A 22,630-nucleotide genomic window follows, 5' to 3' on the forward strand; every position below is an offset into this window, starting at 1 on the left:
CAGTAAATGGTTGCATACTGGTGCCTCTCAACCTCTATCCATGTTCAAAACTGCAAGAGGGACACAGCAGCAAACATCAGCCCCAAAGGTGTCATTTGATATAATGCAGGTGTATCAGCACAATCAAAGTTCAAGGGGGATAAACCCCATCTCACCAATGTATAACTGCACTGAAAACTCTCCAGCTCAAGCACGCAATATATGCCAACAAACAGACAGTGCTGGCAATTGTTTGATTCCACTTGAAGCACTGCTTAGGAGACCCCCTAGCTAAAACTTTCAATGCGTCCTCCTTTGGCTACTGAGGTATCTGGCAAATCTATTTGGGTGGGGAAGGGCAGGTTTAATTCATATTGGTTTTTGATTTTAACCGCCTTTTTGATTATTAAAGGCAATTACAAACCGGCAAAATTACAAATCCTGTCTTTTTTTAGCTTGCTTGTATGTTGAGATATTAAGTTCTAGGGATCGCGAAATGTTGAGACAGGCGCTAGATACACCAGCCTTTCGTGCTCAGTAAGAGATCATTTACTTGCAACATAAGATGTTGATAACAATTCGACCAAAAAAAAATGGCACGTCACAAATTCAATTAAAGCCATTAAAAAGTATAATACACAATAATGCACATTACGTAAACAAGGTAACATTAGGGTAATGAAATTGTCGTTCATTTCCTCGATCACAAAAATTTTGATGCAAACATTACCAGAAAAAAAAAATCTTAAAAAAGACCGTTCCAGGAAGTTGGAGGTGCGGTTGAAGGGAAACGCCACCAATCAACGTCCACGCTCTGTGGCGGCGTAAGGCTTGTCGGGAAGCCGAGGCCCAAGGAGTAACGACCGCCTTTTTGTCGAGGTTGGGAGTGGAAAGGTAGGTGGAAATTACTGGCGGCTATGAACTATCGCCAAGCGCCTAAACCTAACCAGGGGTCGGTTTATTTTATATGTGGATAACTGATCTGCATATGGCATGGTCTTTGTTTGGCATTCAGTGGGTAGAATATATATATTTTTATGCGCGGTTTGATGACGTAACGTCGACGGTCTGTCTGACAGGCAACATTGAATGGCGAGGGGGGCTTAAAATATGTCATTTGTAAATGAACCCTATATAATAAATCTTTAATTATTCGCCTTGAAACGGTGCTTTTAATTTCCTGCAACAAACATAATAGATTTATTTTCTCTCTTTTCAAAAAGTAATTTCGTTTTCTGAAATGGAACGTAACGTAGGCCTTCCGTTCAAGGCCCCTATCCTTATGTGATGCTTGGATGCTGAAGGCCCGCCTTTTCCTTTCTCCTATTTGATGTTTCCGAAGAAGTGACAGGGCACTCTTTACTTTTAATTGGACAGATTTTACATATCCCGCCGTCAGGGAGCGTACTGTTGCCGATTGGTGGGTGCTTTTGGCTGTGTTTCTGTTTATTGGATAACTGTGGAAGGGAAGTTCTATATTCGCTTTCTCCCGATTGGCCTACATTCAGATGTTGTACAAACATCAATAAGAGGTTGTGTGTTGAATTGGGAGGTAGAAGTTAGTGGTTTTGTGCATTTTGACAGGCAGAAAAGGGTAAAAATGGGTAATTGGAAAGTAAGGAGAATGCAGAAGCAATCAAATTGAAAATTAAGGGTTTAGGTGTTCTTTAGGTTTCTTTCTTTATTTCTTATTAGCAGTACCCTGGGAAAAAGAGCTTTGTATTTTCTTTATTGCCTCTGAATTTTTAATGAGTTTATTGAGAATTGTTTGACGCACAGTATAATATAGATACGCTGCAAGACTCGCAAATAAATATTTAAAAGTGTCGTTTATATTGTGTACACATGCGCATGGACAACTTGCGAACAGCTCCCGAGAGTAGCTTTGGCGCTGTTGGTTGTTGCTTAAAGATTTAATAATGCAACTTGTTTTTACCAAAGAACACTTAACTGGCAACGATAAGTGACCCATTTCACTTTGATTTTAAGAAAGGCTTGAAGTATTGAGGGTTGCAAGATGTAATTTGTTGCATCAGCAACTTTTTAAAAAATATTTTCAAGAAACATCGTTATATATTTTTTTAAATGAGGACTCTGTCGTGGTATTTTTTTTTAAATGATGGCTATGTCTGATTAGGGTCAATGCACGTAAGAGTCAACCGAGGCATTCCGACCAATTACTTCCGATTTGCTTCATACTTGCTAAAAATAATGTCATTGTACCCAATAAAGAGCGTGCATGTTTTAGGCTTATATGTTAATTAGTTTCTGAGATACTGCGGTTTTAAAACGGGGTGTGGCCCTACTTTTATTTGAAAACGTGCTACTAAAATACAGTGTTCTGTAACTCATAACTTTTTAACTGTTAATGCTAGATCCATTAAATTCTATGGGGTTGTTGTGTTTAGATGAATTACTTATGAACACTTTGAAGTAACTTTTTAGTCCGGCACCTCCTGACTCAACTGATATAAGAAAACTTCCACATATGATAAGCCGTTCGAATCATCATCTTGTCAGCAAGACGTCAAACTTTTTGGGGGTTCCACTGTATTTTTCGGACCTTATTTTGTGTAAGAAATTCCACCCTTATGATAAAGAGTAAAGCAATAGTTAGTAATCTTCAGCACATATAATCAGAAGGATTGGAAGTTGTGCATTCCACATCAACTTACACCAGGGTTTTTACCTTCTATTGTGATATGTGTGACAAAGTTAGTCTATTTCCCGAAAAAATGGGAATCAAGAATACAAGCACATGGAGTGTTGACTTATGCTGTTTCAAGGTTGCTGATCATAAACACAATTTTGGATATTTGATTTTTTGCCATTGGTTGTAGCCCTCTAAGGGCCACTCTTGGAAGGTTAAAAATGACAAATATCAGACATGATCATGTAGGGTATCATTTTAAACTACCTCATGAAGTAAATCATTACATTTCTTATCAACACCCCAAATTAAGGTGGCTTATGCCAATTAAGACATTAATTAATTAGGTGGCTTATGCCAGTTCAGACATTAATTAGTATTAGATGTCTTTAACACCTAAAATAGTCCAGTTTCATATTTGCTAATTTGTTTGCTGAAAATTGTATTAAAAAACTCATGCTTTAGCAAAACTTTGTCCCTCTGCATCTCCACATTAAACCACATCAGATCTTTTACATTTTGATAGGTATTACTGATGTTATAGTCCAGCTTTAGCACCTAGTTGCCTACCAGAAAGAAGTAAAACATTCTGATTTCTAAGGTATTAAAAAGGAAAACTAATTTCACGTCTATGTTTCAAATGCATATTGCCAATGTATGACAAAGTGTGCCATAAAAGTAATTGCATAACTGAAAATTTTGTGGATTTGCAGGTTTTAAAGTTTACTTGTAGAATCTACAGTGCATCCGGAAAGTATTCACAGTGCATCACTTTTTCCACATTTTGTTATGTTATAGCCTTATTCCAAAATGGATTAAATTCATTTTTTTCCTCAGAATTCTACACACAACACCCCATAATGACAATGTGAAAAAAGATTACTTAAGGTTTTTACAAATTTATTAAAAATAAAAAAAATTGAGGAAAGCACATGTACATAAGTATTCACAGCCTTTGCCGTGAAGCTCGAAATTGAGCTCAGGTGCATCCTGTTTCCCCTGATCATCCTTGAGATGTTTCTGCAGCTTCATTGGAGTCCACCTGTGGTAAATTCAGTTGACTGGACATGATTTGGAAAGGCACACACCTGTCTATATAAGGTCCCAAAGTTGACAGTTCATGTCAGAGCACAAACCAAGCATGAAGTCAAAGGAATTGTCTGTAGACCTCCGAGACAGGATTTTCTCGAGGCACATATCTGGGGAAGGTTGCAGAAAAATTTCTGTTGCTTTGAAGGTCCCAATGAGCACAGTGGCCTCCATCATCCGTAAGTGGAAGAAGTTCGAAACCACCAGGACTCTTCCTAGAGCTGGCCGGACATCTAAACTGAGCAATCGGGGGAGAAGGGCCCTAGTCAGGGAGGTGACCAAGAATCCGATGGTCACTCTGTCAGAGCTCCAGAGGTCCTCTGTGGAGAGAGGAGAACCTTCCAGAAGGACAACCATCTCTGCAGCAATCTACCAATCAGGCCTGTATGGTAGCGTGGCCAGACGGAAGCCACTCCTTAGTAAAAGGCACATGGCAGCCCGCCTGGAGTTTGTAAAAAGGCACCTGAAGGACTCTCAGACCATGAGAAAGAAAATTCTCTGGTCTTGATGAGACAAAGATTGAACTCTTTGGTGTGAATGCCAGGCGTCATGTTTGGAGGAAACCTGGCACCATCCCTACAGTGAAGCATGGTGGTGGCAGCATCATGCTGTGGGGATGTTTTTCAGTGGCAGGAACTGGGAGACTAGTCAGGATAAAGGGAAAGATGACTGCAGCAATGTACAGAGACATCCTGGATGAAAACCTGCTCCAGAGCGCTCTTGACCTCAGACTGGGGCGACGGTTCATCTTTTAGCAGGACAACGACCCTAAGCACACAGCCAAGATATCAAAGGAGTGGCTTCAGGACAACTCTGTGAATGTCCTTGAGTGGCCCAGCCAGAGCCCAGACTTGAATCCGATTGAACATCTCTGGAGAGATCTTAAAATGGCTGTGCACCGATGCTTCCCATCCAACCTGATGGAGCTTGAGAGGTGCTGCAAAGAGGAATGGGCGAAACTGGCCAAGGATAGGTGTGCCAAGCTTGTGGCATCATTTTCAACAAGACTTGAGGCTATAATTGCTGCCAAAGGTGCATCAACAAAGTATTGAGCAAAGGCTGTGAACACTTACAGTGGTGTGAAAAACTATTTGCCCCCTTCCTGATTTCTTATTCTTTTGCATGTTTGTCACACAAAATGTTTCTGATCACCAAACACATTTAACCATTAGTCAAATATAACACAAGTAAACACAAAATGCAGTTTGTAAATGGTGGTTTTTATTATTTAGGGAGAAAAAAAAATCCAAATCTACATGGCCCTGTGTGAAAAAGTAATTGCCCCCTGAACCTAATAACTGGTTGGGCCACCCTTAGCAGCAATAACTGCAATCAAGCGTTTGCGATAACTTGCAATGAGTCTTTTACAGCGCTCTGGAGGAATTCTGGCCCACTCATCTTTGCAAAATTGTTGTAATTCAGCTTTATTTGAGGGTTTTCTAGCATGAACCGCCTTTTTAAGGTCATGCCATAGCATCTCAATTGGATTCAGGTCAGGACTTTGACTAGGCCACTCCAAAGTCTTCATTTTGTTTTTCTTCAGCCATTCAGAGGTGGATTTGCTGGTGTGTTTTGGGTCATTGTCCTGTTGCAGCACCCAAGATCGCTTCAGCTTGAGTTGACGAACAGATGGCCGGACATTCTCCTTCAGGATTTTTTGGTAGACAGTAGAATTCATGGTTCCATCTATCACAGCAAGCCTTCCAGGTCCTGAAGCAGCAAAACAACCCCAGACCATCACACTACCACCACCATATTTTACTGTTGGTATGATGTTCTTTTTCTGACATGCTGTGTTCCTTATACGCCAGATGTAACGGGACATTTGCCTTCCAAAAAGTTCAACTTTTGTCTCATCAGTCCACAAGGTATTTTCCCAAAAGTCTTGGCAATCATTGAGATGTTTCTTAGCAAAATTGAGACGAGCCCTAATGTTCTTTTTGCTTAACAGTGGTTTGCGTCTTGGACATCTGCCATGCAGGCCGTTTTTGCCCAGTCTCTTTCTTATGGTGGAGTCGTGAACACTGACCTTAATTGAGGCAAGTGAGGCCTGCAGTTCTTTAGACGTTGTCCTGGGGTCTTTTGTGACCTCTCGGATGAGTCGTCTCTGCGCTCTTGGGGTAATTTTGGTCGGCCGGCCACTCCTGGGAAGGTTCACCACTGTTCCATGTTTTTGCCATTTGTGGATAATGGCTCTCACTGTGGTTCACTGGAGTCCCAAAGCTTTAGAAATGGCTTTATAACCTTTACCAGACTGATAGATCTCAATTACTTCTGTTCTCATTTGTTCCTGGATTTCTTTGGATCTTGGCATGATGTCTAGCTTTTGAGGTGCTTTTGGTCTACTTCTCTGTGTCAGGCAGCTCCTATTTAAGTGATTTCTTGATTGAAACAGGTGTGGCAGTAATCAGGCCTGGGGGTGGCTACGGAAATTGAACTCAGGTGTGATACACCACAGTTAGGTTATTTTTTAACAAGGGGGCAATTACTTTTTCACACAGGGCCATGTAGGTTTGGATTTTTTTTCTCCCTAAATAATAAAAACCATCATTTAAAAACTGCATTTTGTGTTTACTTGTGTTATATTTGACTAATGGTTAAATGTGTTTGATGATCAGAAACATTTTGTGTGACAAACATGCAAAAGAATAAGAAATCAGGAAGGGGGCAAATAGTTTTTCACACCACTGTATGTACATGTGAATTCTCAGTTTTTTTATTTTTAATAAATTTGCAAAAACCTCAGGCAAACTTTTTTCACGTTGTTATTATGGGGTGTTGTGTTCAGAATTCTGAGGAAAAAAATGAATTTAATCCATTTTGGAATAAAGCTGTAACATAACAAAAGGTGGAAAAAGTGATGCGCTGTGAATACTTTCTAGATGCACTGTATATATACTACCACTAATAATAATATTTAAGTACCTTAAAAAAACATTTCTGTGCACAAGTTGTATAATATGCCATGATACCTTAATAAATAAATATAGTTTAGTTCACGGAACCAACGTCACATTTTGTACATTTACTATTTAAAACTATGCTGTTTCCAGTGATATGTTGACGTTGTGATGTGTGAGCAATATGGATTTGAAATATATGCATGAGGGCGGCACGGTGGCGCAGTGGGTAGCGCTGCTGCCTCGCAGTTGGGAGATCTGGGGACCTGGGTTCGATTCCTGGGTCCTCCCTGCGTGGAGTTTGCATGTTCTCCCCGTGTCTGCGTGGGTTTCCTCCGGGTGCTCCGGTTTCCTCCCACATTCCAAAGACATGCAGGTTAGGTGGATTGGCGATTCTAAATTGGCCCTAGTGTGTGCTTGGTGTGTGGGTGTGTTTGTGTGTGTCCTGCGGTGGGTTGGCACCCTGCCCAGGATTGTTTCCTGCCTTGTGCCCTGTGTTGGCTGGGATTGGCTCCAGCAGACCCCCGTGACCCTGTGTTCGGATTCAGCGGGTTGGAAAATGGATGGATGGATGGATATATGCATGAAATGTTTTTTTTCTTCGTTTTTATTGCCTCCTAAATAAAAAAAATTGGTATGTCTCAAACAGGCTGCTAGTTGCTAAAAATACTGTAACATGAGTAATACCCTTTAGAATTTGAAATGTCTGATATGGTTTAATATAGCAATAATTCAGGCCAAAGTTTCTCTAAAGTACAAAAGAATTTGTTTTTACACTGTTTTTACCTAACTATAAACTGGAAAATACAGTATACAACTGTGCACCAACTATTTTAAATACATCTAATACTAAATAACAATCCCTGAAAATTGAATGCATTAACAGTTAAAAAGTTGTGACTTATGGAACAAGTCAAGTCAAGATGGGGAGCGTGCACTGGTACAGTGCATTGCCGCACCCACTACACAACGAAACAACTTGGGATCCCGGTTTGCAACCCCCTCAGGCAGACACGCGGTCCAGTCCCACCCTGCGGAAATGACCCTCTATCTGCCGCAGCCAGGTGTTACGTGGGCGACCCCTTGGTCTGGTCCAGCCACTTGGGTCCCCAATAATGAGGATTATGAACTGGATCACCCTCTGGGAAACACGCCACATGGCCGTAGTGCCGTAACTGACGCTCCCTCACAATGCAGGCAATGTGCCTCATTGGGGACTCCATGAGCAACCGCTCATTTGACACAAAGTCAAACCAATGGTACCCAAGGATTTTCCGGAGAGACACAGTACCAAAGGAGTCCAGTCTTTGTCTCAGGTCACTGGTTAGCGTCCATGTCTCGCAACCATATAGCAAGACAGGAAGCACGAGGACTCTAAAGACTTGGACCTTCGTCCTTTTACATAGATATCAGGAGCGCCACACACCCCTTTCCAGCGACCTCATGACCCCCCCATGCTGCCCCAATCCGTCTACTGACTTCATAGGAAGAGTCACCAGATACATGAATGTCACTGCCAAGGTAAGTAAACCTCTCAACAAGGTCAACACTCTCTCCGCAAACAGACACACTGCTGATGGCTGTGCCCAAGAGGTCATTAAAGGCCTGGATCTTGGTTTTTTCCAGGACACTCGCAAGTCCAGACACTCAGACTCCTCGTTCAGTCTCTCGAGCACCCTGATCAGAGCCTCAATTGACTCCGCGAAGATCACAGCATTGTCCGCAAAGTCAAGATCCATGAACCTTTTTTCACCAACAGATGTCCCACAGCTGCTGGACCCCACGACCTTGCCCAACACCCAGTCCATACAAGCATTGAACAGAGTAGGAGCAAGAACACACCCCTGATGAACCCCAGAATCAACTGTGAAAAATGCAGAGGTCCTGCCTCCACTTTGCACAGCACTCACTGTACCAGTGTACAGGCCGGCCATGATATCCAGCAACCATGAGGGGATCCCGTGAATCCTCAGGATGTCACACAGGGCAGCTCGATCAACTGAGTCGAACGCTTTACGAAAATCGACAAAGGCTGCAAAGAAACTCTGCCAATGTTCGTGTTTGCGCTCCATGAAAACCCTCAGTGCCAGGTTGCGGTCGATGGTAGACTTCTTAGGCATAAAACCAGACTGCTCCGGTCGCTGGTAGGTCAGCTAGTGATCACAAATCCTATTGAGGATGACCCTAGCAAGGACCTTACCCGGCACAGAGAGCAGTGTTATTCCCCTGTAGTTGATGCAATCCAGGCGATCACCCTTCCCTTTCCAGATAGGGAGGACAAGTCCCGTTTTCCACTCAGTTGGGATGATGCAAGTCTCCCAAATGGAAGCAAAGATTCCTTGCAATGCCAGGAGGTCAGCCTTACCACCAGCCTGGAGAAGTTCACCCCGGATACCACAGATCCCTGCAGCCTTTCCCCCCCTCAGCTGGTTCACCACCTGTGCAATCTCAGTGAGACTGGGTGGTTCACGGTTAATTGGAGGATCAGCCTCAAGAACTGTGGACCCAGAGATATCCAATGTCCTAGCCGGAGGATCAGCTTTGAACAACTGCTCAAAGTAGCCAGCCCAGCGGGTCACAACTGCAGTGTCATCCGTATGTCATCCTTATGGAACATGGTCTTTTTTTTAAATAACTTTTGTCTTTTTTTCTTTTTAACCAAAATTAGAGCCATACCACCTTTTTGAAAGCCCCCATATCTCAGAAATTAAAGAACATCCAGCACACTAGTTATTAGGTACAATGACAGTAGTTTCAGCAAGAACAAGGCAAATTGGAGATGGTCAGTTAGAAATATTTTCCAAAATCTGTTTATTTTGACACAGATTGACTCATTATCGTATTTTTTTTTAACACAGTACATTTTTTCCTTTGGAATTTTATGTACCAGGGCGGCACGGTGGCGCAGTGGGTAGTGCTGCTGCCTCGCAGTTGGGAGACCTGGGGACCCGGGTTCGCTTCCCGGGTCCTCCCTGCGTGGAGTTTGCATGTTCTCCCCGTGTCTGCGTGGGTTTCCTCCGGGCGCTCCGGTTTCCTCCCACAATCCAAAGAAATGCAGGTTAGGTGGATTGGCGATTCTAAATTGGCCCTAGTGTGTGCTTGGTGTGTGGGTGTGTTTGTGTGTGTCCTGCGGTGGGTTGGCACCCTGCCCAGGATTGGTTCCCTGCCTTGTGCCCTGTGTTGGCTGGGATTGGCTCCAGCAGACCCCTGTGACCCTGTGTTCGGATTCAGCGGGTTGGAAAATGGATGGATGGATTTTATGCACCATTCAAAGCATACCTTTTATGAGTGTGATAATCTCGTCCAGAAAAAGAAAAATTCCATTGTTGAATGATTCTTTCATTGGCATATTAGTTTTTAGAGTCTTTGCTTACATGTTCATCTTAACTGAGGGCATCAGTTATTTAATGAACCCAACAAATAATAAAAACATTTCTTTAATCACCTTAACTGTCATCTGCATTTCCCAAAATGCATAAATGATTGCCATATAAAACCTCTGATCATTTGTTTGCTTTGTATAGAAGTGAAAAATCCCTTTCATTTATTAACTGGTCAAAATGGTTTTATTTAGCAAATCAATCTGTTTTCAAATTTGCTTGTATTGTTTCAGGGCTACAGGAACTGAAACCAGTCCTGAACGCATTAGGCACAAGGAGAGGAACAACCCTGAATGGAGTGCCAGTCTATCTTGAGATATATTCATTCATACACCTACTCTCACATTGGACCAATTTAGAATCATTAGTTAAACTAATTTTCACATCTTTGTACGTTAGGGGAAAAAACAGAGTACCCAAAGAAAAAAGCCTAAACACACGTAGCCAGGATTTAAAAAAAACTGCAGGTGTGAGGCAGCCGCAATAACCATCACTATACTGCGCCACCCACATATACCAATTTATTAGTGTATTACTGGAAAGTCATTTACAAATTACAAATGTGAGTCATTCATCTGCTTTATTGGAGTATGGTCTTTGTAATAGGTACATTGCTTCTTATTCATTGCCACTGAAAGCAAGGTGGTCAGACTGTCTTCCTTGAGGACCATAGGTCAAGAAATGGGATTTACGTTTCAATTAAACCTTTAGAAATTCCTCCATATATCTCTAAGGTATTTATAAAGGGAATTTCTCTCGAAATGTAAGAATTATTGTTTTTGATTATGTGTCTTTTCATTATCACAGACACTTGTACAAAGGTAAGTTGCATCAGATGTACAAGTATGTGAAAGATTGGTGTGAAAGGAACCAACCCCCCTCGAGCACTATGGGATTTGTGTTTTCTTATGTTAATGCCCAACTTATTTTTTTTTTTTTTAAGACACCGTATTTAATCATGTCTACAGTAGAGACAACAGACAGTGAGAATGAGTTTCCAGACCATTACAAAGTCATGATGGACAGACTGAATGAACAACGGAAGTTGGACCAATTCACTGACATAACTTTAATTGTGGATGGTATGTTGTTTTAAAACTGTTTTTAAAATATCCATGATGGTCTCTAATCCTGTCCTTTTTACCTCATTTAGTCAGTGAGGTAATATACCCAAAGCATTCAATTAAGTTTCTTTTACCGATGTTTGATTTTTCATGGTAAGTTTGATATTTCCAATTTAGGCCTTTTTTTCCTCAATTTTTGTATTTTTCTGAAAAATGCCATTTCATATTTACTTTAGTCTCTTCTCAGCTCATTATATTATACGGCATGATTTTTACACTGTCTCCCTTGCCCTTCTGATGACATAGTAACTTGACCATTTAACAGTTCTGTCCTAGGCACTGAAAATCTTTTATACATTTTTTATTTATTTTCATATTGTATATGATTTTGCCTTAAGGTAGGTAGTATAGATTTCATGTATAAATTTGCTCCACAGAAAGAATGCATAAGCGGAGAAAAACATTGATACAAATTAATCAGATGAGTACAATTATACATGTTTAAAGGGATCTGAGGTAAAAATAATCAGGTACCTGCCTACTCAGTCCAGCGTTCAAATTAACCAGAGCTTTTCTTGGCTGCAGCTCCTGCAAGGTAGTAACCATTCCTTGTTGTAGTACCAGTGCCAAGGAAAGTATGAACTGACACAGCAAAACATAACTGAGGATCTTGGAATGGTCACTTAAACTGACAAGTGTGTCTTTTGACCATGGAAGCAAGCCAATGCAAAGACAAGGAAGACATATAGATTCCATACTGAGGCTGCCTTAACTTTATATTGAACTTGAACACAAAGAATAATTCCAGCCCATTTTCTATTTTTGCACCTTATATACAACTTCACCATTTCTGATTTGCACAATATTTAACTGGAGCCTAGATACGACCATATTTGTCTGTCAAGGGTTGATCATTTTAAAAGTCTTTTTTTTTTTAATTCTTTCATTATTAGCAGTTTGTATTATGTTGTAAGTAAATCACTGACTTCATTAGATCAATAAAGAAGAAACTTTATTGTGCTCACCAAGCCTTGAGCTCTCTCTTCTTCCTGATATTGGTGCAGTTAAATGAAAACATGGGTGACATATTTAATTTTTGGCATGTAGGTTAGAGCAAATTTATGCAGGCCTATGCATTTAAGCAGTAACCACCTGAAAAATGTGTTCCACTGTAAAGTGACAAATATCTCCAATAAACCCAGCTGTTGGGAGTTTGAACAAAATTATATTTTGACTTGCAAAGTTTTAATTGTACTATTTACATGAATAAATAATGAGTAAATGTGAGGTTCAGTAATTTAGGAGAATTGTTTGGATAGAGGAAGTTAGTGTATAAGCATTACCATGATTCTGCTCAGGTAGACATTTTTAAATGTATACCTCATTATAGTTTTGCAGGTTGTTGATAGCTATTTCTGCTTTCCTAGTTGAAATTCCTAGAATTCAGATATAAAGAAAATTACCTCAATATAATGGGACGTTGAACTTCTGCCTACAGAGCTGTGCAGTAGAACAAGAAAGTGTATATCTACCCTGTATACTCTAATTTTGTTTAAATATTATATACATTGTCAGGTTTGTGGTTCAGAGTTGCACAAATCACACTCCAGAAAATCCTTTTAAGTACACTTTATTCTTGAACTTGAAAGGATAATATTGATGTCTATTAAAGGCACACAGAAAACCTGATAAACTGCATGGAAGTACGATATTCTTTAGAATCAAGTATTTTGCTGTTTCTGTTGACCATAGTGATAGCTGTGTTTTTTTTTCTTCTAAAACCTTATTGAAGTTCATTTGTCCTGTTTTTTGTTAGTTTGGGTTAATTTAAAGTTATTGAATATTATTTAAGTTCTCATTATACTGGTGTGGTTCAGTGATCTCAAGGATCCAGACATTCGAGTCTGCATGTTCTCCCCGTGGTTGCATAGGTGTTCTTCTCACATCCTCAAAGACATGCATGTTTGGTTAATTGATAATTCTAAATTGAGCCAATGTGGGTGGGGGTTGTGTGTTAGTCCTGTTACTAATTGTTGTCCAATGCTGCTGGGATAAGCTTTGGCTTTCCCAGACCATTAATTGTGTTGATAATATATGTGTACATGTATATCATTTTACTTTTCATGATCTGTAACATTACAGGTTTACAAGAGTCAGGTATTCAAGAAACCAGAAATAATCATCTCACCATTATCTAAATTTCTTCAATACAGTTATGGGGTGGTGTCACAGTCTGTCCTAGCAGCTTTGGGCTTAAGGTAGTAACCAACAGAGGACAAGATGTTCACACATATTCACTCATATCATGTTGTTTGAGAGGAAAAAGGGTAGTACCAGGAAGAAAATGCATGATGACACAAGGAGAATGCCATCATATGTTTTAACAGCAATTACCAGTAGCCTTTCTACAAGTTTGTTGTTGTGGCTTCAGAAACTTTAAAGGTAAAATTATTACCCATTACTTCAGCCTAATAATAAAGTATTTCCTTCATCTTCCTTCTTTTTACTTTTATTTCTTCATTGTGTTAATTGTAAACTCTGCATATGTCTTTAGTAGAGCACCTGATTACATTCACAGATAATCCACTTTGTTCTTTATATACCACAAAGATTGAGTTTCTGCACTTTAACATATATGCTGCTGACTTTCCTTTTTTTATAAGTTACTAATGCCTTCTTTTCATTTTAGGTCACCAGTTCAGGGCTCATAAAGCTGTCCTTGCTGCCTGCAGCCAGTTTTTTTACAAATTTTTTCAAGATTTCAAAATGGAACCTTTGGTGGAAATTGAAGGTGAGTGTTTTAAAGCTCAAAATAGATTAACAATCAGTCCACTCATAAATGCTTATCCTCTTGGATTTTGGGGAGCCAGAATTTGCCCTGGGCTGACAGCATTAGGCACGATCCAACCTTTGACTGAATACCCATTGTAAAAGCTAGCCCGGCCACAGACCGACATGACACCAATGTCCAAAACACACAGGTTTATTTACAGAACTATTTACAGTTGGTTCCACGCACTCACACACTGCTCCTCGGTCTCTATCTCTTTTCGGTTGCCTCCACTCCTCTCTTGCAAGCTCCATCTTCCTCCTCCCGACTCCGGCTCCTCGAAGGGAGTGAGGCGGCCCCTTTTATCATGCCCCGGATGTGCTCCAGGTGCTTGGTGATGCCCTTACACCCGGAAGCACTCCGGGCGTACACAGTTCCTGGAGCGGCAGCACTTCCTGGTGTGGCGGAAGTGCTGTCCTCCAGGTCTCAGGAACCGTCCAGGCAGCCCCTTGTTTGGGCCACGGATCCCCACAGGGTTGAGCTTCTAAGCTTCATATCCATGACCCTTGATGGAAATCGGGGGGGCTGCCCTGTTGCGTTCAGGGAAGATATTGCCTCTTTCCCAGTCCTTCCCTAATCCAGGCATCCCGGTGGGGCAAAGTCCCTGGCCGTCTGCCACACCATCCATTGCAAGTCAGGTGCACACATCTGCAACATGTACAGTTTAGAGTTCCCTATCACCTTAACATGAACATATTTGAGATTTAAAGAACCAGTCTTTCTAAATACAGTCCAAACAAACACTGAGATATCATGCAGATTTAACAAAAACATTGACACAATTGGGAAATGAGGCCCTGGGTCCATGGCAGTGAGGATGCATTGATTACCATTGCATCACCATGTTGCACCTAGTCTAATAATTAATTATATGTAACTGTGTTTTTCCCACTACCTGAGATTGTTCATGTGATAAGCAGTTTGTCCACAGAGGTCCAATGGCAAAAGATAGACTCACAGGAAAGTGAAAATGTTTGAAATGGAAGAGTAATTTCATGGAATAAGAGAGATCCACTGCATAAGTAAGAATTTTCATTTATCTCATCCCAATAAGATTTTGGCCACTCATTCTGCTCCCAGGCTTTTTTGGTCAGACTGTCTTTTGCCTTCAACCAATAAGCTTTAAGTTATGTTTGACATCATGCAGGAGTATCTTACCGCTTGACAACAAAAGCTCTATGATATCCGGTTCACTGAACCCACTGTGTCAAAGATGCCATATAACCTACAGTATATTCTAAATTGGACTATCCTTAAGTTATTTTCCAGTGTTCATGAAAATATGTGCAGGAAATTTGAGTGATGCTGGAATAAACACATGCACACAGACATGCATGTGAACTGATTGCTGGGTCAGCCATTGTCATTCAAGCATACTGTAGCTGTGATTCTTAGCATTGTTCTAAAATTCTATTCTTAATTTGAATTGGGAAACGTTCTGTTTAGGCTAAATATTTTTGGATATACCAAAGCATTACAAAATGTTACCAAGCTGTGGTGTTATTTTTACTAGCTAGAAAAGTACTTCCTCAAATATGACAGAGAAACAATGCTAGGCAGGTTGCAGTGGAGGTGTAACGATGATAAATTACACTTGTGACCTCAAACTGCAATAAATAACTTCATATACTAAATGGTCACACTCCAGTGTCTTGGGGAAGTGACAAAACAGTAAGGGAAAAATGTTAATTTTCAGGAATTGAAAATGGGCTCTCCGCTTGAAGAGCTCTGCGTGGGTTTTGTATGTGTTATCCCTGCGATTGCCTTACACTGCTTTTTCATTAGAGGTTTGCACAGTAAAGATTTTTCAGTCCTGCTTAGAGGTGGGCAGTATGACCAAAATTCTATATCACGGTATTTTTCTAAATTCTGCCGGTTTCACGGTATTAGACGGTATTTTTTTCCCCATGCACGAGTGGATGTTAACCACATTTTCCACTGCAATTACTGCAGTAGACTGGCTAAGAATAACCTATTAGACTGTTATGAGAATTGTACATCGTACAAAAAGACATTTTAATGTGCACACAAGTATTAATCCAGGTTTGCATGGCCCCATAAAGTGATAGTTTTCAAGGGGGTGGCACTAAAGAGAAGGAATCACATTGCATGACAGATGCAGTCAAAATATAGAACATTTAATTGAACAAATTTTGCAAAAGCTTAAACTATGATTTTGACAACATATTTTCAACCATCCAAAGAGGCATTTAGACTTAGTAAAATATCCAGAGGTGTTTGTCAAAAGTTGGATTTCACTGAACACATCTTAGAAAAGGAATAAATAGTAAATATTTTTTGTAAACCAACTACACTTTCTGTTAATGTTAACAATCTCTGTCCACTGTCACGTTAAAGTGACTTTTTAAACAATTTTACCATCGTTAAACTGCATAATATTTAAACTAATAAATAATAACAATAAAATAAATAATAGTAGTATTACTGATAGTTGCATCATTACTTCAAGGCTTCAAGCCCAGGTGCATTACACAGTATTCACCAAATTAAAATAAAATAAAACAAGTGCAACTTGGTGATGACATCTTACCAACTGTACCATCATTTAGGCAAACTGCATTAATATGGGCCTTGCTTCAAGCTAAGCTATATACATAAACTAGCAAAATACCCGCGCTTCGCAGCGGAGAAGTAGTGTGTTAAAGAGGTTATTAAAAAAAAAAAAGGAAACATTTTAAAAATAACGTAACATGATTGTCAATGTAATTGTGTTGTCATTGTTATGAGTGTTGCTGTCTTTTATTTATATATATATATATATACAGTGGAACCTCTAGATACGAGTTTAATTCGTTCCAGCACTGAGCTTGTATAGCGAATTTCTCGTATCTAGAACAAACTTCCCCATTGAAAATAATTGAAATCCAGTTAATCCATTCCGCACCCCAAATATATTAACATAAAAATCAATTTTCCTAACAAATAACACTGATAAATTATATATACTGTAGTCTACCTTTAATAAATAACACTGGTAAATAATATAACTGATTATTAAAAGAATCAAAACAGGTGTCCAAAGTGCAGTAGAGCATTCAATAAATGTTTAAATAAATAATCCTTAAAACAGTTGTGAATTGGAGGTTTAAAACACACAAGAATAACAATCCTTTAACACGAGGTTAAAACGTCAAAAGGATGCAGTCTTTAAAAAACAGACGACAATCCCCGGTGCTTCTTCTCTGTTAGCGTCTCACCTGCGGGCTCTGCAACAGGCGAGACACTCTTAATGCAGCTGACCTTCTCTACACCGTCCTGCTTCAGCTGTTTGGCTCACCTGTTCAGCTCACTGTTCAGCTACACGCGAGCCTGCACTCCTGCCCGCCTGCCTGCCTGCCTGCTCTCTCTCTCTCTCTCTCTCTCTCTCTCTCTCTCTCTCTCTCTCTCTCTCTCTCTCTCTCTCTCTCTCTCTCTCTCTCTCTCTCTCTCTCTTTTCTTTTACTTCTTCTCCCCCCTTAACCGGCTCGCGCTTCTCAATATATATATATATATATATATATATATATATATATATATATATATATATATATATATATAAATATATATATATATATACACACATACATAAACACACACATATACATACACACACACACACACATATATATATATATATATATATATATATATATATACACACACAGACACATATATATATATATATATATATATATATATATATATATATATATATAAATATTTACATATATACATATATACACATCTAGATATATATACACATATATATATATACATATGTACACATATATATATCTAGACATACATACATTACATACATAGATAGATTGACACATATATACATACATATGTACATATATATATATATATATATAATATATGTAATTGTGTTGTCATTGTTATGAGTGTTGCTGTCATATATATATAGCAAAATACCCGCGCTTCGCAGCGGAGAAGTACTGTGTTAAAGAGGTTATGTAAACATATATATATACATATACATATATATACATATCTACATATACAGATATCTACATATAGCAAAATACCCACGCTTCGCAGCGGAGAAGTAGTGTGTTAAAGAGGTTATGTAACTATATATATACATAAACATATATACATATATATACATATCTACATATATACATATCTACATATACATATATATATATATATATATATATATACATATACAAATTTACATATCTACATATATATATATATATATATATATATATCTACATATACAGATATCTACATATAGCAAAATACCCACGCTTCGCAGCGGAGAAGTAGTGTGTTAAAGAGGTTATGTAACTATATATATACATAAACATATATACATATATAAAACATATCTACATATATACATATCTACATATACACATATATATATATATATATATATATATATATATATATATATATATATATATATATATACATATACATATACAAATTTACATATCTACATATATATATATATATATATATAAATATAGACATACATATATACATACATACATACATTCACATATATATATATATATATATATATATATATATATATATATATATATATATATATATATATATATATATATATATATACTGTATATATACATATCTACTTATTGGCTCCTGTATTTAGGATATAACGGGTTGGATAATGGATGGATGGACATCTGTATGCATAGCCCTATTTGCCCGTTTTCGTTTTTTTTCTTTCTTCAGTAATATTTCAGTAACCCGGAGCTTGTCAGTTCAAATCCTGGTACTGACACCACTGTGTGACCCTGAGGAAGTCACTTCACCTGCCTGTGCTGCAAAAAACAAAAGTAATGTAACAAATTGTACCTCAGATGTTGTAAGTTGCTGGAATAAAGGCATAAGTAAAATAGATAAATATGTATTATTCACATAGGAACTATTGATTTATTTTCAGTTAAGTCATCTGCAGCAAACTTTTATAAATGAGGGTTTCTCATTTTTAGATAGTGCAAACTGTTTCTTCTTCATTGACGTTTTCTCTTGGAGAGCTTTTTTCATTTCATTGAAAATTAAAGCAGCAGCTGCCAAAATATGTAGCTTTCTTATTAATTTTTCAACATTGTGTAAAATAAATGTATAAAGTAACATAAAAGGTTTAAATACTGGTTATCCTTTTACACTAAAATATTACTAAAGAGATACAAAAAAAGTAAAATGGATATGTTCTTTTTCTTTAAGGAGATTAAATATTACTGAAGAAAGAAAAAAAAAAATTAAACAGCCAAATGGGGTTATGCATACGAACTTAAAAGGTTTAAATAAAACAGAAATATATATTTTATTTTTACTTGCTTAACTTGTGGAGGGTGTATCCTGTAGCAAAGCCCTAACTTTTTTCGTGAAAGCCCGTTTCAGTCAATAAGTCTTAAAAAAACGTGTAAAGATATTGACAATAAGCTAAGCAAACCCAGGAAGACATGGAATCGTTTAAATCAAGTATCATTACATCTTCCTTTCTTAAAGAGAAGTAAGGCAGTACTTTATATGTATGTATGTCTATATATAAATATGTAAGCTTATATCTATATCCGAAGCCGTGCAAGCACACTCTTGAGAATGCAACGTATAGTTGTACAGAAGAAAAGCAATCTTGCCTCAAATGAATGGCAACCATTTGTAGGTCTATGAACTTAATTTAAACTTTAGGTTTACACGGTGCTTTCTTTCCGAAGTACCTGCACTCATGAATATGTCTGTATGTGTCAGTCGGTCAAATCCACGCGCTTCGCACCGGCGAAGTACCGCTTTTAAATTTTTATTAAGAAGAAAATAAAACCTTTTTAAATTGAGGGAAAGTATACTAATAACAGTTTGTTAAGGATCTGTTTTTTTGTGAAGCTGCCTTTACTCGAGTGATCACTTCGACCTGACTTGGTGGCCAACTATAAGCGTTACCTGGTAGGTAACCACCCATACAATCAGATTGTGAATCAGACTACGAATGCCGTGAATGTAATTACACACTCACTGCACTTGCTTACGGTAATCGAACCTCGGACGTCAGCGCTAGAGGGGCTTAGCAGCGGTGAAGTATTGCTTTTAAATTTTAATTAAGAACAAAAGAAAACGTCAGAGGTTCGATTCCCGTAAGGGAGTGAAGTGAGTGGCTGGTTACCTACCAGGTAACGCTTATGGTTGGACAGCAAATGACGTAACATCAGCCACGGTGCCTTCAGTTGTGAGAAGCAGATCATAGAATGATTGAAAATAGTTTTGCATTTACCTTTTTAGTAAAAGGCGAGCTTTTAAGCCTGAGAAATCACCCCGTAAATGCACACGTTTAATTGCACATGTGTTAATATGTATGGTTACACAGTATTAAAAAGACAGTGAACAACGTCATTTACCTTTGTTCCCGCGTTTGATAAAAGGCGAACTTTTAAGCCTGAGAAATCACCCCGTAAATGCACACGTTTAATTGCACATGTGTTAATATGTATGCTTACACAGTATTAAAAGACACTCAAAAATTAACGTCACTTACCTTCGTTCCCGCGTTTGACTCGTGCTGTAAATCTCTTCCTTGTTTTTAGTTCACGTGATTACGTAGGAGGCGTGATGACGCAATACGTGACTCCACCTCCTCCATTAGAGTATATGGACAAAAAACTTGTTCCAGTTATGACCATTACGTGTAGAATTTCGAAATGAAACCTGCCTAACTTTTGTAAGTAAGCTGTAAGGAATGAGCCTGCCAAATTTCAGCCTTCCACCTACACGGGAAGTTCGAGAATTAGTGATGAGTCAGTCAGTGAGTCAGTGAGGGCTTTGCCATTTATTAATATGTATAGATAATAAAAACTGCAACTTGCATTTATAATGCTGTTTGTTGTATAGCCCTATGGAAGCGCATTAGGGCCATTGTGAAGAAAAAAAAATATGGACACAGAAGAAAAAAACAAACTATATGTCGAGAATAAATTCGACATGTTGACTATGTCAAGATTAAAGTCAACATTTCCACTTTAATTCTCATAGTTTATTTTATAATTAAAAGTAGAATGTTGTAAACTAAACTTCATCCTAAAATCAATGTTTAATTTATTAGATTTTCTCAAACCCCGTCACAAGTTAATGCAGCACATCAAATACTTTGTGTTAAGTGTTCCCCGACCCAGTCGTTAATCACTCTCTTCTTAAACTGACTTCCTCCGCACTAAGAGCAGGCGCCTGCAGCAATCACCGCACAGATAAACGTCTTTGTGAAATTAAAACTAGTTATTAACTTAGCCGACGGAGTGTTCAGAACTTTAAAAATATCTTCGTTATACATGTTTAATTATGCCATCCATTCAGAGTCTGAACGAGTCGCCACCACATCGCAGGATCAATACAAGCAAAACATACACTAGCACGTACAAAAACAAATATAACTTGGCTTGCAGTATTATCCAGTAGTATAGAAACAGTATTTACACATCTGACCTTTTAAAACTAAAGCATCTCCAGGCGACAGACGTGACTGCTTTTTTTCGGCTCTCTGTCCATTTTCACCGCGCGGCATTCCTATGCTACCGCCCACTATTTGGTGGTGTAGCAGTGAAAAAGAGCCCTAGTGCAACAAATCTGTGTTTAGCGGTGTAGCAGTGAAAAAGGTCCCCACTTGAACAGTTTCCCGCTGCGCCATGTTCCGAACGTCGTTTAAGCAATTTAAACCGGTGTTGCGGTATAAGAAAAATCCATATCATAAAAAAAATAAAAAACTGTTTTCGGTATGAACCGGTATACCGCCCAGCACTAGTCCTGCTCCTGCCATGGTTTCATCACACTTCTGGCCAGTCCCAAAATTACAGATGTTGTCAGTTTACTTAAAAAAAAAAAAAGTTTTTTTTTTTGTTGTTATTATGTAAGAGAATTAGCAGTCCTACAAGTCCTTAAAAGGTTTGCTTAGTAGTTGAATATAAACTAAGACATTGAAATAATTGAACTGTTAAATTAGAAAATTTAATAAACATCTATTGTATATGTAGGCATTTGTCCAGTTTTGATTATACCCTGCCCCAGGACCTCTTCATTGAAAAACAAAATCTTACTACCTTAATTGATACATAGATAAGCCTGTTTTGGCCTGGGTGCTGCAAAGACAAGCATTTACTGTAAATATGCCAATACACACACACACACACACACCAGGCAAAATATAAGCTGAGTGCATCGCAGCAGCACACCTCTGTAACCTGAATACACAAAGGTCAATACAAATAGAAAGGAAAGGAAAAAACAGTACTGCAACCAGTAATCAAATTGTGCACATGGCTTTACAAGGTGCCATGAATATGCACGACAATGACTGCAATGATTCATTAGAAAACTTGGTTAAAACAAAAGAAACAAGACACCACTGCATTACTGCTGTATGCACCTTGTCATTTTATTTTCTGATTGTATGTGATGTGATGATCAATTATAATAGTAAAATAACTTTATATACAATTTATTTCTCAAGAATTTTCTCAGAAGTTTATCAATGCACTGACTGCCCACAGGAATATAATCGACTCGCCCGTATCTGCTCACAAAAAATTTAAGTTAGATGTGTATTTTCCACTACCATTGTAAACTGTGTGGAGTTTTTTATCTGTTGATACATCACACTTTACTGTTTCTTTCCACTCAGGGAGATTTGTCAAAATGTAAGGGGAAGTAAATGCCTTTCCAAGCAAGTGAGTTTTTGTTTTTTTAAGTCA

General features: G+C 38.4%; 1 protein-coding gene across 1 annotated transcript in view; it reads left to right on the forward strand.

Annotated features, from left to right (window-relative positions):
* The first annotated feature begins 770 nt into the window (after nucleotides 1-770).
* Nucleotides 771-22,630, forward strand: part of znf131 (zinc finger protein 131) — a 41,606-nt gene continuing 19,746 nt past the window's right edge. The window contains exons 1-3 of the mRNA XM_028805527.2: nucleotides 771-873; nucleotides 10,942-11,080; nucleotides 13,752-13,853. Of these exons, the coding sequence (XP_028661360.1) occupies nucleotides 10,957-11,080; nucleotides 13,752-13,853 (226 nt within the window). The 5' untranslated portion in view covers nucleotides 771-873; nucleotides 10,942-10,956. The remainder of the gene's footprint in view (nucleotides 874-10,941; nucleotides 11,081-13,751; nucleotides 13,854-22,630) is intronic.

This window comes from Erpetoichthys calabaricus, chromosome 7, assembly GCF_900747795.2.
Source record: "Erpetoichthys calabaricus chromosome 7, fErpCal1.3, whole genome shotgun sequence".
NCBI lineage: Eukaryota > Metazoa > Chordata > Cladistia > Polypteriformes > Polypteridae > Erpetoichthys > Erpetoichthys calabaricus.